This window comes from Gracilinanus agilis, chromosome 4 (genome assembly GCF_016433145.1).
Source record: "Gracilinanus agilis isolate LMUSP501 chromosome 4, AgileGrace, whole genome shotgun sequence".
NCBI classification, from domain to species: domain Eukaryota; kingdom Metazoa; phylum Chordata; class Mammalia; order Didelphimorphia; family Didelphidae; genus Gracilinanus; species Gracilinanus agilis.
In genome coordinates, this window is record NC_058133.1 from 437647744 (window position 1) to 437668076 (window position 20333).

The 20333-nt window shown below is 36.3% G+C and overlaps 1 protein-coding gene across 2 annotated transcripts in view; it reads left to right on the top strand.

The window, feature by feature from the left end:
- The window catches only part of FAM120B (family with sequence similarity 120B), a 122462-nt gene that overhangs the window by 12380 nt on the left and 89749 nt on the right, over nucleotides 1-20333 (top strand). For both annotated transcript variants that reach the window (XM_044671932.1, XM_044671931.1), the window contains exon 3: nucleotides 11928-12029. In XM_044671932.1, the coding sequence (XP_044527867.1) occupies nucleotides 11928-12029 (102 nt within the window). The remainder of the gene's footprint in view (nucleotides 1-11927; nucleotides 12030-20333) is intronic.

Below are 20333 nucleotides of genomic sequence, written 5' to 3' on the forward strand. Positions count from 1 at the left end.
CCTTAATGTAAAGGAAAAGTAGAAAACAGGGTCATAACACATCTGGAAAGAATCTTAGGGATAATCTACCTCCCTAACATTTCTTGAATGAATCCATCTCCTCCATTCATACAACTACCATCCTTGTTCAGGGCTTCCTTACCTCCTCCAGACCATCCCAGTAGTTTCCTACTTGGGCCTGGGCCTCCAGTCTCTCTTCTTTAGCTCATTTATTTTATTGCTTCAGAAACAACTCTAATAAAGCATAGGCCTTATTATTTCATTCTCCTGATCAATAAACTCCAGTCACTCTCTGTTACATCTTGAATCAAATGTATATTCCTCTGTTTGGCATTTAAAGCCCTTCCCAACCTATCCCCAATCTACATTTCCAGCCTTATTAACCATTTACTCCCTATATCACATGCAAGTGCCCCTCTTGCTGTTCATCCCACAAGCTACCCCATCTCCTGACTCCAAGAGTGCCCGGAGTGCACCCCCTCCTTTCCTCCACCTTCCAGAGTACCTAATTTCTTTCAAAACTCAGCTTTTGCTTCACCTACATGAAACATCTAGTGCCCTCTCTCTCCCCCTCAATAAAAATTATCTCATATTTATTTTGAATATATTCTGCTTATATGTATATATAAGCATATATTGTCTCAGCCAATTGAAAGTTCCTTGAGGGCAAGACCTGTTTCACTTCTCTCTTTATACCCCCAGTGCCTAGTACAGTGCCTGACATAAAATAGATCAATTGTTGATTGATATGGAGGAAACAGGCTCAGAGAGATTAAATGGTCAGAAAGTCAGTAAGTGGCCGAGGAGGAATCCAGAACTCTTGGGCTTGGGGCTCCATAATTGATATTTCTTCCACTTGAACTGTACCAATCTACAAAAACTGGAAAGCAGTCATGATAACTTTAAAAGGAAAGTGAAATACATGAAGTAGACTCACTGGGGAAAAGAATATTGCAGAACACAATATTATGGTCAATTATAACTTGGATAGTTACTATTTACTTCTTTTATGCCAAAGATTTCCTCATGTAAAGGGAAGGCTCATTGTTCAAGAAATGTCTTTATTTCGGCTGATCGAAGCAAGAAAAGAAGTCCATAGACGGATTTTTTTTTCAGTTCATTCCTGGCATAACATAAGCCCTTAATCAATACTTTTTTTATCTATCCATTTTGCTGTTTTTTATATTATCTTTTCATAACACATTTTCTCCCTTTTAAGTGCATCAGCAGAAAACAATACTTTCTGAATTAAAACTTTAAAGAATATCACATGTGTGTTTATAGGAAATCTGGAAATAATTGTGATGTTAAAACAAAAGGCTTCAACAAAACTCCAAGAACCACTATTGTCATTCAGAATCATTTTAGATTTTGCTTCTAGTAAACAGGTATGCCTTTTCTTAAACAAATCCAAAAGATGAAAATACAGATTTGGTAAAAACAACTAAATAAATAAACAAAGCCAAAGAGGTCATTTTTCCATTTGCAAGATTTGACTCCAGAAAACTTACAATATTATTACTTGTATTAATAAGCTCCCCTGGTGCATTTAAAATATTATTTGCTTTATATTTTAGGAAGGTATACCTACAGGGGTCTGATTTGGAAGGAAAACCTTCAGCATAAAGTTTGTGTAAATGGCTTAAAGTAATATTTAAAAGGTTTACCATTTATCATATTTTACCTGTAGCCAAAGGTGATTCTGAGGATGATTTCAAGTTCTGTTTGCTTAATTTTTGTTTGTTCATTCATGACTAGTAACTCATTAATGCTAGTTAGAACTGTTAAAAGAGCTATATATCTAGGCATTGCTACTGTTGGTTATAATTTTGGATTGTAGATTCCAGGGGAGCAAGAACCATACCTTGTTTAGTTTCGATTTGGTATGGCAAGTTAAGTGGGTAGGCCTAATCCCTTGTAAAACTGCCACAGATTTGTCTGTGATATATTCCTCTTATAGTAGCATAAGTCATGTTTTCATATGCTGTTTCTTGACCTGCATAAGGCCTTCCAGGGATGCCTACCCTTACCCAATAGGGCCCCGTTTCCAATATTTATTTCTTCTCTCCACTGCCATAAATAGCTCTATTTTCACATAATTATCATCTTGAAAATTTATTGGCTCTTTAGAAATACTAAAATTTTTAGAGTGACTAAAATCAGTCAGTCAGTAAATAGGCCTTTATTTAAACCTTTAGTATAAATCAGGCACTATTTAACTCGGAATATACAAAGAAAGGCCAAAAGAGACTCCTTGATTTCAAGAATCTAATGAAAAAGTTAACATACAAACAATTATGTATCTACAAACTATATACAGATGCAGTGTAATCTCGGTGAGAAAACTTTTTGCAGAGTGAGGGGATCCTGAAAGGTTCTCTTTCAGAAAGTGAGTTTTGAGCTGAGTGTTTTGAAAATAGGGGAAATAACTTAACGGTTTAATTTCAGGCAGATGATACTAGAAGATATCTTAATCCTTAAATAATATTACCCAGATTATTGATTGTGATTGAAAAATCAAAGGTTTCCTCAAATTAAATCTTTTTCCTCTGACCTGCTTTGTTTTTTTACTTAAAAATGATTAAAATTGTTTCTCCTCACTGACCCTCCTCAAACTGAGCAATTTAAAAATAAAAATAAAAACAATTCCACATTGCCTGTGTCTAAAAATGCATAGTCTATCACTTCTCTGGGAGGAAATGGAGGGCATGAGGTAATACTACCTTAATTTCCACTATGGGGTTACTATGAAAACTGCTACTATAAATATGTTTGTATAAATGGATCCTTGATCTGCTGACTTTTTAACTTTTACATCTTTGGTCTCTCAGGCACAGATTCATTAAAGCACGGCTTGGTATTTAAAATCCTAAATTCCATGATACTGTTTGAATAACATTTCTTGGTTCCTTTTCCCAATAGAGATGTGACAGTCTGAGCTTTTTGAATGTTGAGTATGCTGTCAGATGTGTTTACTTTTGCATTTGTTCTATTAAACTGTTTCTCTTTATTACAAGGGAAGGTTCAATGCCCTTGAGAACAGAGGGAGGAAAGGGTCATACTGGGAAATAAATGTGATATAAAAACAAAATGAAAGGCACTAATTTTTAAAGAGTAAGAGAGGAAAAAAGAATCTATTTGTTGTGTGCTACAGTTGTCGATCAGGGAGAGAGATGCCTTTATATTAGATTGCACCTCTCTACAGTGGTATTTGAATTGCATCTGTTATCCACTCCCCATATGTTCAGTTGAATGTATACTTTTTATATACGAAGCAGCAAGGTAGCCAAAAAGAAAAATAAAACTATCTGCATACATGAGGTTCCAGGCCCCACTCCTCACTGTCTTCCTGACCCTACTTCTGTTTTTAATCCTGCTTAATTAAATGACTAAACCATGTTTTTTTAACTTTAAAAGTTATTGGGCAGTAAGGGAATCCAGAATACACAAAAAATACATCCATTCCAATCTCAAGTCACAGCTAACTAATAGTAATAGAAACACCGCATACGCCAGTTAATAGAAATAGTCCATAAGGACAGTTTAACATAAAAAGAACTAAAAAAACGCTAAGACCCTTTCTTTTACCATTTAATCCACTTATTTGGGTCCTTAACAGTGAATTCTCATTGATGGTAGAGGGCAAGTTGGAGAGTTTGGGGGATATCAGATAGTTGGCACCATTTGAATAGCCAAAAAATAGCCAAGTTCATTGACTACTTTGCAAAACTTCCTTTAAACCATCCGCACCACAAAAATGTCATTTTCTCCTAGTGTAGAACCATGAGGACCATTATCCCAACTCCAACTCTCTCTGAGGAGTTGAGTACCCTAGAGAAAGGCTATTTATTAGATCTCTCATTCAGAGATCTAGGGCAGCTTAGGAGGGGCCAGGAATACCTTTCACTTAAGCCCCCATTCTGGAGAGTTCTTTCCCTAAATCAATGGCCAGTGTTTTGCCCCTAGGTATTATTTAACCAATTAACATTGGTGAATGTTACAAAAGGGTGTTCACATTGTTTGGGCAGAAGTTACAAAGCATTCTTCCCCAACTCTACCATCTACTACCTGAGGAGAATTATTCTAACAGAAAACAATTTCTATAAACCATTTTCCCCACCAATTTCACTTCCCAGTTTAGCATTGCTAGTGGAGGAATTGTTGTCTTCCTCTTGGCTTCCTACTATCTATCCACTCCTATGTTGGTTCAAGCTGGTTGCCCAGGACTTCATTCCTCACTGGTCTCAGCAGTCAATAAAATTGGATATGGACCCCAGTTCTCCTGACCTTTAGAAGCCCACAAAGTCATAGCCTTGTCCAATATTCTTTTACCTAAGAGCACGAAAGAACAGAATCTCACAGAGATGAGAAAACAATCATACCATATACATGGCTTGCCTGGTGGCCTGGGTGGGGAGCTCTCTCCCTGCCCAGAGCCTTATACTGCACTCTTCACTTGAATGCAGCCAGATAAAAGAGAGAGCCCAAATCATCTGGTTAGTGCCTTTTGTAAGCATTCTTCCTTCTGGCTCAGCAGCCAATTGAAAAGCTCCTTTTCTTCAAGCAGACTTGAAACAATGCCTGTGCTCTGAAGCCCATATGGGGATTGTATCAGCAGAGTATACTCATAAAGGGGAAGCTCTAATTGGCCCATCCCAGTCTTTGTTACATAAAGATGAAAAAAATTTTTTTCCAGATATTTCTATAAGAAATATGGTTAGACAATTCAAATTTAAGTAGAATTTTAAAATAACATCCATGTTTGTCTGAGGACAAGTATAGAAACTTAATTTTCCTCTTTGTAAAATCTGTATTTTTTTATTGCTATCTTTTGCCTTTATATCATCATTTCCAAATTTATGCTTTTCCCTTTCCTACACAGACCAACCCTTGCAATAAATGATTTTTAAACCAAGAGTAAAAGAAAGAGTAGTCAACAGTATATCATTTGAGCCTGGCAGTATATACATTGTCCTATACCATATTCCTTCCCCTCTGCAAAGAAGTGAGAAAGTGTATTTTCCTATCTTTCCTTTCAGGTTAGACTTGGTCATAATTATGTGGCATTCCATTTTGTTTGTTTGTTTTTCTTTCCATTTATATGGTGGTCATCATATATATATATATATATATTTTAGTCCTGATAATTTCCATTTGTATCAGTTCATATAAGAATTTCTATGCTTTTATGTCTTCTTTAGATCCATTGCTTCTTAATTATTCATTTTCCACATTCCACATTTGTTTAGCCATTCCTCAACCAGCATCCTTACCACTGCAAAAACTACTGCTTCAAAATCAACAATCTTTTATTAAATGTTTACCATGTGGCCAGCAATGAGTGCTAAGTGCTAGAGATATAAAGAAAAAAGAAAGAAAAAACCCCTGCCCTCAAAGAGCTTGCCTCCTAAAGGACAAGGATATGAATATTAATAGGCATCTACAAGATACATTTAGAACCTAAGGAAGGTATAGAGGGAAAGGAACTGTACTTGGGGGGGAGAGAGTAGAATGGAGAGGAATAGACTCCTACAAGCTCTGCATTTGAAGAGTCTTAAAAGAAGCCAGAGATTCTAAAAGATATAGGTGAGAACAGGGAACATTCCAGGCATGAGGGACAAGGGGAGCATGGAGATGGGAGATGGAGAGGTTAGTACTGGATAAGTAGAAGTGGGAATTGTTGGAAGCTGAAGCAAAATTAAAGAATATAACATATATGTATAAATAATATAAAGAGTAGAGGGCCAAAGACTAAGTCTTTAAAAAAATATTTTGTTTTCCCAATTACATGTAAAAACAATTTTCAAAATACATTTCCTGAAATTCTAAGATCCAAACTGTTCCTCCCTCCTGATCCTCTCCACTCCTGTTCTTCCTCCCCCCCTAGGTTGGTAAGCAATATGATCTGGGTTATATGGGTATTATCAGACAAAACATATTTCCATATTGGTCATTGTTGCAAGAGAATACTTTTATAAAACCAAAACCCCAAAATAAAAACACAGATAAACTAGAGGGAAAAATAATCCCAATTCCATCAGTTTTTCTTCTGGAAGTGAATAGCATTCTTTGTCATAAGTCCTTCAGAATTGTCAAGGACAATCTTAAGGAATATGATGGATAAAGACAGACAGGTAGGCAGAGAATGGAGATCAGTGTCATGAAAGCCCAAAGTGAGAGTATCCAGGAGATCAACAGAGAGAACTGAGGAAAAAACCATTAAATGTGGCACTTAAGAGATTACTAGTAACTATGGAGAGAGCAGTTTTAGTTGAATGATGAGGTCAGAAGCCCAATTTCAGACTAAGAAAAGAGGAAGAAAGGGTACCTACTGTAAATGACTTTTTCAAGGAATTTTGCTATGAAAGTGAAAGGAGATAAAGAATGATGATAAAGAGTAGAATCTAGTGGTGGGAGAGATAAGGACTGAGGAAACACAGGTATGTTATTTTTAAATAAGAACTCTGAAAATGAAGGTAGTGTCTACAAGATAACAATTTGGATATGGATTGAAAAAAGTCAGATAACTGAATCTTTCCAAATACTAAGAGTCTTGACATTATGCTGACAAAGTATTTTGATATTTTATTTTTGTTTTTAAAGTCTTTGTTTGGTTATTTAGCATCCTATATATCATATATGCTATAATCATAAAAAGAGTGTATATATATATATATAGAGAGAGAGAGAGAGAGAGAGAGAGAGACAGAGACAGAGACAGAGACAGAGACTTGTCTTTTTGGGAAGGCGCAAATGGTTTTTGTTGTTGTTGTTTTTGGTGGGGGATTTCTTCTGCATCATCCATGAAGACAAAAGGCAAAGATTAGGTTAGGATAAAACTATAGCTCCATTGGTTGCTCAAGGCAGCATTTTCCCTTATAATCCAGAACTAAATTGTCATTAAAAAAAATTACTTGAAAATGTCTGCACCATTATTTCTGCTAACAATTAAAACAGTATGCAGGACAACATAAACACTTGACCAACTATTGTAAGTGTTGGAATTACTCTCATTTCTAAGATTAATAGATTAAATTGACCTTCACATTTATGTTGTCAAAAGTTTTTGTGTTTATAGGAGTCTTTGCCTACAGAAATGACAGCAGACTCTGGAGGCTTTAAGGGAAAAGAGAATTTCTAATGAAATGATTTGTGGTTATAGGGGAAATGAATACCAGACTAGAATTTCCATAATACTCACTAAAACCCAAAGGTTAAGAATACTTTTATAGTTAGTTAGGGCAGCAAGGCAGCTGTCAGACAAGATTATTCAGAAGACTTGTTATGACAATGTCACACATACTACCAAATTCATCTTTATATATGTATGTATGTATGTATGTATGTGTCTGTCTGTCTGTCTGTCTGTCTGTCTGTCTATAATGTTTGCAGGGTGCTTTCTCACATTTTTACCTCCTATATGTAGAGAAGGAAGCTTAGGTGTATAATTCTGTTACATTGACTGTAACAGAAAGAACATATCTTAGCCCAGATTAGAATTTAGAACTGTGTTGCTTAATTCTTCCCCCCATGCCTCCTCTCCTGCCCACCCCCACACCCCCATTCCAGCCTCCAATCTTGTTTCACTCAGGCTTTAATGAACCTCCAAAAAGTTTCAGTTCCCACTACCCCCATTCCTAGCCAGATATAAATTACTTGCTCTTTCCCATCTATCATCCCCCAAATATTTTGCTTTGGATCAAGAGATTATCCTATCCAATTTAAGCCTACTACTAAAGCATACTTCTTTTTAAGCCTGGACTTATAATAAAGAGAGAATAGCCGAAGTAAGTATATGTTTGGGTCAGTTTTTTTAATCTGAGATTCCCTAAAACTGTTCACTAATTCATTAGGATTGTCATGAGAGAGAAAAAAATTGCATAATATACTTTGCTTAGTATTTCTTTTTTTTTAAACTAGGTTGAATCAATTTGATTTGTTTTATAGTCATTCCTTTAATCTTTTAAGACTTGTTAAATAGAGTTAGCTCCTATTATCCCCCCTCCTACAGAGTAAAAGACATATAGAATAATGAATCACATATATAGGGTAATAAATTAGATTTCTGGTAGCAGGCAAATAAAAGATAATTTTTAATTCCTACTTTGGAGTTCTTCATCTATTCTCATCTAGATATGATCATAAATGTTGTTATTGTTGTTTTTAAACCCTTACCTTGTCTTAGAATCAATACTATGTATTCCTTCCAAGGCAGAAGAGTGGTAAGGGCCAAGCAACTGTGTGTTAAGTGATTTGCCCAGGGTCAGACAGCTAGGAAGTACCTGAGGCCAGATTTGATCCCAGGACCTCAGGTCTCTAGAACTGGCTCTCAATCTACTGAACTCCTCAACTGCCACCCCCCACCCACCCACCCACCCCCATCATAAAATGTTTTGCAAATTCACTATCAAATAAGATGTCAGGGTTTTTAAATATGCATAATTTCATCTATGTGAGCTACGTGACTCAGTGGATAGAGCACTGGGCCTAGAGTCAGGAATACTTGAGTTCAAATCTAGCCTTATACTTACTAGTTGTGTGACCTTGGGGAAGTCATTTAACTTCTGTTTATCTCCATTTACTCAACTGTAAAATAGTGATAATAATAACCTGTTATTGTGAGGATCAAATGAGGTAGTATAGTAAAGTGCATAGCACAGTACCTGAAATATGGTAGGTGCTATATATAAATGCTAGCTATTGTGGTGGTTGCTGTCATACCAAACATAGATCACTGCTCCTGCACAATGAGTTTCTGTGATTAAAAAAGAAATGCATCACCTTCTGGTCATGAGCCTGTCCTACCTTTGCTAGACTGGTGCTTGGATGACAGACTGTGAGTCAGTGGGCACATACTCATAGTCTTTCCGCTTTGCTGAGACTTATCATATCTTAGCTATATCATAGCTGTACCACTGTAGCTTTTGAGAATCTATGTGTAAACAGCAGTCAGCCAGCAGACCCAATTAACTTTTAGAAAAGGCATTTGCTCAAATGTTCCTAAACGTTTCTCTCAGAAACATGAGACTCACTCTCCAAAAAAGATATACAGACCCAAAGGAGAGAGAGAACTTCAAAAACATACTAGTGGGGCATGTGTTTAGGAGACACTCATATCTAAGAATATATATTTCAGTCTGTCCTGAATCCATCAATTCACTATCTGGAGGGAGATAACATGTTTCATCTTTAGTCCTTTGGAATTATGATTGGTCTTTGTGTTGACCAGAGTTCATAATGTTTCCAAGTCGTCTAGCTTTATAGTATTGTTGTTATTATATAAATTGTTCACTTTGCATCAGTCTATATAAACCTTTTCAAGTTTTTAAAAAGCATCATTTCTTATAACACTGTAGTATTCTACCACTTTTGTATACCCTAGCGAATCAGTTCCCAGCTCTACCATTAGTGCATCAAAGTACCTGTTTTCCTATAATCTTACTAGCATTTGTCATTTTCCTTTTAAAAATTTTTTTATTCTAAATTTTACAAAACAAAACAAGCATTTCCATATACAAAGAAAAATAAGATAGTATACAAATGATCACAAATCTCCTATATATTTAGCTTACTTTTCTTCATCACTACATTATAAATCCTGTCCACAAGTGTCCCAGCCTCTCCCCATCCTCCTTGATCACAAAAGATATCATCAAGGCAACCAACATGTACATATAACTTAAGTCTTTCAATATTTCACCATTCTGTTCACTTTCTGGAGTTGACTTTCACAGTTTATTCTTCCAGTATTAATTCTGTGGCTGTGTATAATATTCTCTTGGTTCTCATTATTTCACTGTTCATTATTTTTCCAAGTTTTTTTTTAATCAGTCTGTTTGTTGTTTCTTATGGCATAGTAGTCTAATTCATCACAATCATATACCACAATTTGTTCAGTTGTTACCTAGTTTATGGCTATCCCTTCAGTTTCCAAATAGAGTTGCTATAATTTTTTTGGAATACAAAGGTTCTTTTCCTTTTTCCCTAATCTCCTTGGAAACCAGACCCAGCAGGGTCAAACTGCTTCAGACACTTACTAGCTGTATGACCTTGTTCCAATCAATTAATTTCTGACTGCCTTGGTTTCCCCATATGTAAAATGGAGAGAATAATATCACCTACTTCCCAGAATCATTGTGAGGATCAAAGAGATATGTTAAGTGTTTTGAAAACCTTAAAAGGTTAATATTCGTATAGCATGTGTTTTGAGGACTGGCCATATCATCTCTGTCGTGGCCCTGCTTTTCAGTACGATATCCATCTTCTGTTATCTTGTTCCCAATTCCACCACCACCCAGTTTCATGATTCTCTTCTATTTTTAGCTACATTGGTTTTGTTTATATAAAAGCTTTTAAATTTTGTATAATCAAAATTGTCCATTTTATCTCTTGTGAATTTGCTTCTTGTTCAGTCTTCTCTCTGTAGGTCCAGTTGTCAATTTTCTTCCATGTTCCTATCATTTATCTATGATGTTGGTCTCTACATCTAAATCATGTACCCATTTAGAATTTATCTTGTTATATTGTATGAAATGCTAGTCTATACCTGCTTTCTATTGGACCTCTTTCCAATTTTCTCAGTGGTTTTTATTGAATAGTAAGTAAACATATGGTTTTATTCATGACAGAAGAGCATATCATATATTAATGTAGTACTAATTATATAATAATGCTAGACGTAAATGAGAAAAGCCTGAAGCTCAGAAGAATTGACTTAAAATTAAGACATTTATAGGTTAGAATTTATTTAAAGGCAAATAGTTGCAAAGCAGATTTTTAAATAAGGTAACAACTCAGAATTGTGTAGGAGAAATACTCTCATCAGGAAGATGAAGAACTGAAAAAAGGAAATAGATAAGTCATTTGAACAGTAAGAATACAGAACAGACAACAAATACTGCTTATGTGTTTTATCTGGTATCTGGTATTCCGAAAAAAGTCTCCAGCACATTGTGTTAATCTCCTACATGGAATGCATATATGAATACAGACTAGAGTTGCACAAGTTAGAAAGTAGTATGTAGATTTTTATCCACATCACAAATGGGGAAGAATACCCACATGGATGAAATCATAACTATAGCAAAGTATGAAGTCTCCAAAACAAAAGGTGCCCATTTTTAAAATCATGAGTCAAAATAATGTAAATATCCTATAATTTTAATTCTAAGAAGCAACATTTATTAAAAGGCCATTTAGAAATGAAAAGGTTATAATAAAATCTTGTTGACTTAAAAAAAAACACGAATTGCCAAAACAAGGAGAGAATATTGAGTAAAATGGTTATTGACATATTTTGTACTTTCTTCAAATTATTTGGTGACTTAAAGTTGTATTTTCCTTGCCTTTTATATTGTGGTATCTCACAAATGTTTTCTTATTGCAAAAACTGGCTGAAGCTCTGGGACTTGAAATTTTTAACTTCTTTTAAAAGATCTCATAAAATATAATATTTTTTTAAAATAGCATCTTACATTTGTATAACACTTTTTGGTTTAGAGAGTGTTTTCACATTCACAATTCTCTCAACTTTGTTGTAAGGCCAATATTATTAGCCCAATTTTACAGATAAAGAAACAAAGGTTAAGAGAAATTAATTGACTTCCTCAGTGTCACCTAACTAGTAATACATGATTAAGCCAGGACTTGAACCTAGCTATCAGATCTTCCTACTGTGATTGCCAAGTCCAGGGCTCGTTAGGTATCACAATTCAGAGGATAGAAAGCCAAATGTTGATTTGCTAAAATAACATTATCACATTTAGATATGGAGACTCAAAAAGAATACCTAATGGGCCCTAACAATAGTCCTGTTTTGGCTATGAAATCTAGATAAATTAGCACCAAGCCAATGTTTCCATCACACTCCCAACTATAATGAATGTCAGTACTTATATGTACTTTTTGATTCAACTGTCTTTATTTAGATGCTTGCAGTTCCCACCCCATAATAAAAGAATGGTTTGTGTACTTTGGGAATCAGCTGAGGCATCCAGAACTGGTACAGCCTATCAAACTGGACATCCCAGGTAGGATCAAAATTAATTTTACCAGAAGTATTTCATATTAATATATTTATCACATATTCTGTGGCTCTGAGATGACTACCTCACAAGAAAAGGCTAAATGTTAAATATAAGGTCCTCATATGTCACCAATACTTTTAGCCTTTAACCAAGTAAAAAATATCATATGTTGAACTAAATTCTTCCATTGGGGTTGAGAAATTAAGAAAAAGGAATTCTAAGGGCAAAGAAGAAGAGGAAAAGATAGGTTATGATTCATAGAATCATAGACTTTGGAGTTAGAAGGATCTTAAAAGCATTATCTAGTCCAATCCTTATTTTTTTTTTTTAACCCTTACCTTCCGTCTTGGAGTCAATACTGTATATGGGCTCCAAGGCAGAAGAGTGGTAAGGGTAGGCAATGGGGGTCAAGTGACTTGCCCACAGTCACACAGCTGGGAAGTGTCTGAGGCCAGATTTGAACCTAGGACCTCCCATCTCTAGGCCTGGCTCTCAATCCACTGAGCTACCCAGCTGCCCCCGTCCAATCCTTATTTTATAGATATAGATGATAAAGAAAATAGTATATGAAGACAGAGTTTGAATTTCTGAACCAGGGCTTAAAATATGGGAGTGTCTGGCTCATGACCATGGGTAAAGTGCACATAACAAAGGCTAGTAGAAATGTCTTTACCCTGAACCTCATAAAACCAGTTTTCAGAGAATTGGGGAAAAGGAGAACAGAGTGGGAGATAATATCAAAGGATTTTGAGATGAAGAGAATGGGAGAAGAGGAAGCCTCAGTTCTTAGGAAAGCAAGAGGCAAGGTCCTTAGTTGAGAGAAAGGAGTAAGGGGGAGTTTGGGGAAGCTAGAAGAGGGAAGAAAAGGTTTAGAATAGCTTCTCCAGGGAGTGAGATAGACAATTAGAGAGGAATAAAAGGACTACCTTGCTGCAGTGAAGGCCCAATTGAATTTAAGGTTGGATAACATGAATATGTACCCAGTGAGCACAGTTGTAATACTTCCAATAGCTGCATTCCTCAACTTGTAAATAGAAGCCAAGGAGGTGGGTAGTTGGAGTCATTCAGGGCTAAGTTTTGGCAGCAGATGAGGGTTAGTATTCAGAATAAACTGAGGCTGGCAAGCAATGCTAAGGAACAAAAAGGGGTCAGGGGAAGAATAGGGAGAAAAAGGATAAATTTATTGGGGAAAACAAAAGGATCAAAAAAGGGAGTAGAGCCTGCTATTTAAGTTTAGTGGGAAGATAACCCATGAAGAAAAGGAAGAATATCCAACTCTTATTTTGTTTTTGTTTTATATGTCAAAGAGAACAATCTTTGTACTACCAAAGATAGAACAAAAAATGGCTAATGGGGTATTGAAACCACCCAGCCAAGGGGGTTGGGGAGGTAATAAGGTAGCATCTATCTAACCTTAACAAAGCTAAATGAACCATATCCCAAAGTACTAAAAGAGGGGGGAAATGGCAGATAAGATTGCTGAACCAATCAGTGATCTTTGAAAGATCACAGAGAACTTGAAGACTGCTTCATTCTCAGAGATAGGCAAATGGTAGAATAATTTTCAAAATAGGAAAGAGAATAGAGTCAAGCAATTTAGAAACTAGTGAGTTCGACTTTCCTGTCAAAGTCATAGAAGGTATTATTAAAGGGATGGTTAATGAAAAAAAGAAGTGGTGATTAAAGTAGGTCAGCTTGGCTTTCTTAAAGAAAAGGTCATGCCAGACCAACTTTATTTCTTTTCTGATAAGATTTATGGTCTTTTTCATGAGAGTTGTAGTGAGGGTGGACTCCTGCAGGAAATATTCATTATATTATTTTTAATGTAATTTTAGACAAAGTTGCTTATATTTTTGTAAGAGAGTATGTTGAGGTGGGCTCTAGACTTGAGGACAGATGGCTTCAGGACCTGATCTAATGCCCAAATCCAAAAATTGACCATTAATAGTTATGTGTCATTTTGGAAAGAAGATTAAGTTGTTTTGTAGAAGTTGTTTATTCTAGTCATTCTGTATATTTTATTCCTGATAGTAATTATATAATTTTGCTTCAGTTCATTTAAGTCTTTTCTACATCTTTGTTTTCATTATAGTCATTATATTTAACAGTTCACTAATATTCAACTGTCAGTCAATAAGCCTTTACCTTGTGCTAATTACTGTTCTAGGAATATAAAGGAAAGCACATTCTAATAGGGGAAATGATGTGAAAAAAATTATACGTACAAGATTTATACAATACAAATGGAAGGCAGTTTATTACACTGATGTGCCACAATTTGTTTAACCATTCTGTAATTGATGGACCTCTAATTTGTTTCAGATTTTTTCCTACTGCTATAAATATTCTGGTACATTTGTAAATTTGTTTTTGTCACTGATTTCCTTAGAGTACATGCCACTCAGTGGAATCAAAAAAAGTGTAGACATTTTAATTACTTTCTTTGCCTAGTTACAAGAGGCTTTCCAGAATGGTTAAACCAATTCATGGTTTTACCAATAATGTATTAGTGGACCTATCTTTACACAAACTCTCCCACACTGAATATCTCCATCTTTCCAGCCAATATTAATTAATTATCTATTATCATATATAAAGAACTGAGGATATAAAGACAAATGAAGAAGATTCTACACGTAAACCAGAAAAAGTGTATCTGTTGTAGTCTTGCTAAATTCTGCCCTGTGAGACCACATCAGAAGTATTGTATTCCATTCTGGGCATCACAGTTTTGGAAAGATGTTGATAAATTAGTATCTGGTGAAAGATGACTAAGTCCCCATGTGTAAAAAGAATTGAAGATATGTATAGTTTGGAAAAGAGTAGACTTTATGGGAGGCTTGATACCTTTCTTCAAGTGCTTGCGAGCTATCATATGGAAGAAAAATTAGATCTGTTTTGCTTGTCCCTAGCAGCAGTCATATTTAATGTTGATAGAAGGAAAAACTTCCAATAACTCAAAAATAACAATACTGTCTGAGCCATCAATCCTTCTGGCTTGGCCCTGCCCAGCCATCATTGAGGGGAGCAGTCTTTGGGTAGAAGGCCTCACTTCCCCTGTCACCAGGAGCACCAACTGCCAACCACTTGCAGCTAAAAGGCAGGTAAGCCCAAGCATAATGGGAAGACCACCAACTCTGCTTCCAGCCTAGCCCTTGAAGCCATCCTCCAGAGTACAGTGGGGGATGGATCCCAGAGTTGGAAGGTATTAATCAGTCTGTCAATAGCCATTTATTAAGCACCTTGTGGAGATAAAACCTGCCAAACTACTACAACTACTAGAAAACAAAATTCATGTTACCGAAATCCTTGGCATTGACAAATTGTTCTACATCAGAAATAGATATAATCTTATTTGTGGAAATTACATGAAAGAAAATATGTAGTTATCTGCTTTGCCACTTAACTCTAAGGACAAGCAGGCCTTTCTGTCTGACTTGCAGCTGGAGCTCCTGTGAGTGTGCTCTCTCACTATTAGACTGTGAGCTCCATGAAAGCAGGCACCCTCTTGAATTTCTATTCACTCACCTGCCCCTATTTTAGTACAGTGCTTTGCAAGTAGCAGGTATATATAATAGTGTTTTTTAATTGAATCAGTTAGTCATGCTTGGAGCTATTCAGAAGGAATATGTTGCCCCAAGTAGTAAATTCCCTTTTACTAGAAATCTTCAGACAAAATCTAGACAGGCCACCGTTCAGGTATTGTGGAGAGGGTTCTTGATTAGGTATGATTAAACTAGACAACCTCTCTAGTGCCTTCTAGAGAGTCTGTCACACTGATGCCAAAGAGCTGGCCCAATGTCACATGCATACTATTTGGCAGACCTAAGGTTCAAATCCATGTTTCTTTGACCTGGAGCCACACCAGAGTTCAGCCTTGTAGTAGTAGCCAATTATTCAGGAACAGAAGTTGGAAGAAAATAATGAATTAATCAACAACCATTTATCAAGCACCTTCTCTTTGACAAGCATTACTGTTATTTATCCATTTTTCAGTTGTGTCTGACTTATGATCCCTTTTGATATTTTCTTGGCAAAGATACTGGAGTGATTCCCTTCTCTAGCTCATTTTACGGATGAGGAACTGAGGCAAACAGGTTTAAGTGACTGGCCCAAAGTCACACAGCTTGTAAGTATCTGAGGCCAGATTTGAACTCAGGAAGATGAGTCTTCCTGACTCCAGGCCCAATGCTCTATCTACTAGGCTACCTAGTTCCCCACCAAACTTTGCGCTTGATGATAAAAAGACAAAAGTAGGTAGTCCTCGCCCTTGTGGAATTTAGTCTAGTCAGTGGAGATAAAATGCACATAATAGTTATGTACAAAATAAATACATGGTAGTTTGGGGAGGAAAACACCAATGTGGGAGACCAAAAAAGACTCGTGTAAAAAGATGATGATTGAACTGACCCTTGCTGGAAAACTGAGGATTCTAGAAGATGGAAGTGAGGAAGGAGAGCATTACAGGCCTAGGGAATAACCAGTACAGAGACAGAGGGGAGATGAATGTTGAGGAAGAGGAGGGCCACTTTGGCTGGATTACAATCTAGTTGACACACTACAGTGTGTGTGAAGGGTAGAATACTGTGTCGTAAGACTGGGAAGGTAGGCTAACAGATGGCAGTTCCAATCTCCAGAGCCAACTCTCCTGACCTCATTTAAAGGGACACATTCTGGCCTGGCTCTGTGAAGAAGGTGCTAGTCTGTAAACTGGGTAGGAGATCCCTCCCTTATCACAAAGTTTGAGGCCAAGGCCATGGAGGTGACTGAATACCCTTCCCTCTAGTCTGGTTTTTTAGTAACTATTATACACAAAATTGCTGAAACATTTGTTTTAAAAGTATGTATAATAAGGCAGAAAAAAGAAATTGGGCCTAGGTTGTGAAGAACTATAAATGATAAATAGCATTTTCAATTTTATTCTCTAGTAGTCAGATCTAGGGAGAATCCCAGAAGTCATCTGACAGAAACAGGAGACTCTTTTCAGTATCACTGGCAAAGGAGGCACCCCATTTTAGTTTTACCCAATTTTGTTACTAGGAAGGATTTCTGTATGTTGAACTGAATCCTAACTCCCTGTCATTTCTATCCACAACTCCTAGTTCTGGCCTTTGGAACAAGTAAAATGAACCTAATCCTTCTGACACATGACAGTACACAAAATATTTGAATATTAAAATATCCTTTTGCCTGTAAAGATTCAATGGAATCTGCAAAGGTTCTTCCTAACCAAATGGCATTCTTCTCCAGGATTCTGGGTACTTAAACATGTCTCCTATAGTCTAACCTGCACTTACCTTTTCTATTACATTTAGCCTCCTTCACAAAATAGTCCAGAAGGTACCATCCTGTCCAGCAGAGAACAGGAAACTACCTTCTCAAACAATACATCAAGATGAATAACTTGTCTTTGTGTTTGTCCAGGAGCCTGAGGCTTGATTAGTTTCCTCCTACACCTCCTCAACCATATCCACATTTAACAAACCCTCTTGTCAGCCGTAAAGACTATTAGGTATATTTCAGTCTAGAAGCCAGGCGAGGTTTTCAAAGACCAAGTGTTTAACCTCAATGCCCATCCTTCCATATTAGAATCAATACTGTGTATCGGTTCCAAGGCAGAAGAATGGTAAGGGCTAGGCAATGGGAGTTAAGTGACTTGTCCAGTGTTACACAGCTAAGGCCAGATTTGAACCTAGGACCTCCCGTCTCTAGACTTGGCTCTCAATCCACTGAGCCACCCAGCTGCCCCCTTATTTTACATTTTTTAATGTAAATCTAATTTTAAGACTGTATCATGTATTAATGCTCTGGAAAGTGGCTACTTAAAGGCATATATTGATGACTCTACCTTCAAGGAGAGTAATACCTTCATCAAACAAATAATAATCTCCTAATTGTTTATATTTTTTATAGTTCTGAATTTTCAGAAATCAGATTTGTATAAAGTGGGAGCTACCTATATATGAGGTCTTACAGATATATAGTAGTTGATTTATTTATTATCTTTACAGAGGTCTAGACCTGGAAGTAATTTAAGTCACTCTAATAGATATATCTATATAAATATTTATATATGAAATATCAAAAAATTTGGCTCATATTTAGCTATGCTGAGAAGTATGCTACGTAGCTTACCTCTGAATAAGACTATGTGGATTTTTGTGTGGGAAAAAATAATTATCTTTCCCAAATATATTTCTAAAGCATTGGCATTCCCTGTTTGTCTGCATTAGATTCTCTCATGCCTGTTTAGTGTATAGCACTTCCATAAAGCAGTGATCACTGAATATAAGCACAGATCTCTAGCCCCACTGAAGAGTATAGCTAAGGGTGGTGTGAAGCTGGGGTGAATAATGGGCATACCCTACCCTGCAATTACAGTGTTTACATATGCTCTGAAGAGTCCATAAAGGGGCTCTGTGTATATATCAGAATCAGTACTACAATGAGGTGTTTCCTTCATCACTACCTCACATACTTTGATAAATCTGCCATCTCATCATTGTGGGGACTCTTCCCTGGTGTAGAGCAGAATCTTTCCATGCCTTCTTGTACTACTATTTTTCATCCATGCCTTTCAGTAAAGCTTCCATAGAGCATCTCCCCAGCACTGATACTTTGGAGCACCTGAAACTATATTTTCAAAATTGTCTAAAGGTTATATCAGGAACTAGAAATAGAAAAGAGGAAAACATTTTCCCCCACTCTGAAAGAAGTAATTCATTTCATGATAAAGGATCTCAGAACTACTGGAGGAAATTTGCCTTGGAAGAAGGAAAAGCAGAACACCTCTAAGAATAAACAGAAACTCACATTAGAGGGCAACTTTTCCACAAATTTTTAGTATGAGAAAACAGCTGAGAATTTTTACCATTCTACATATAGACCAGAAACTTAAGAGAAGGGGATGAATTTTGGTGTTTATTTTTAGTGATCTGTTGTCAATCTCTCAGAGAACAAATATTTCTCTAAAATTTTGGCATTCCATATTTGTATGCGTTAGATTCTCTCATGCCACTCTTTTTTTTTTCCATTGCAAGAGTGTAAGTCACTAAATAAGGACCTTATTTGGAGAGAAGTTATCCTAGGGAATTTTTTCCTATTCCGTATTCCATCAGTCACAGTTAGACCAAACCAAAAAAAGTAGCTATCTTGAAATAAGTTATTTAGAAGTGCAGACATTTCGTTTTATTTTTATTACAAGCAGCACTTCATTTAAAAAAAAAACAACCTAAGACTATAGAAAGGTTTTATATAAGACATATATTTTCCAGCTTTATTATCCTCTGGAAAAATAATACTAAGAAACCAATTCAATTTAACAAGTATTTATTAAATGCCTTTTGTGTGCAGAGCACTATGGTTGGCAGTAAAGATACAAAGACAAAACATATACACACACACACACACACACACACACACACACATATTCCCTACCTGTCCACAAGGAGCTTACATTTTACTTGAGGAACACATGTAAAATGTGATAATTTGAGGAAGGAGAGGATTTGAACAACAAAAAGTGAAAAAGTAAGATATATGTTGTGGAGGAAAAATCCACAAGAATTGACAACTGATTTAAATGTGGAAAATGAGGAAGAATTGAGAATGACTCCTGGGTTATGAATGCCTGAAGGTATGGTGGTGCCCTTAACACAAGTAGGGAAATTTAGAGAAGTGATTTTAGAAGAGAAAATGATGAGTTCTGTTTTAGACATGATGAGTTTGAGAAGCCTACAGGAACATACAGTTCAAACTGTCCAATAAACAGTGCTGAAGTACAGGAGGGAGATTAGATTTGGGTCATCTGCATAGAGATGATAATTGAACCCCTGAGAGCTGATGAGATCACCAAGAGAGAAGGTAGAGGAGAATAGAAGAGGGCCTGAGACAGGACTGCAGAGTACACACACACAATCAGAGGATAAGATATCGATAATGATCAGCAAAGCAGTGTGAGACAAAGGGCTCAAGCACGTACACACTGAGGAGAACCTGGAGAGAGGAGGGTCACCTGAAGCTCACAAAAATGATAGTGTCTGTCTGTGAAGGGTGGTCAACAAGGTACAGTTACTCCTTCATTATAGTCATGAATTAAGGAAAATGAGTAATTATTCACCACTGTTCCCATTTCATATTAAGACACTAGGGTATGGTTTTAATGAAATGCCATAAGGATTAAACTTGTGTATTGTTTGCTTCATGTATTAAATCACTGAGGACTGAGATCATTGGAAATTATTGTTTTCCAGTGCAGATCTGATTTTTTTAAGCAACTCAAACAGCTATTTTACATTATGAAGAGCC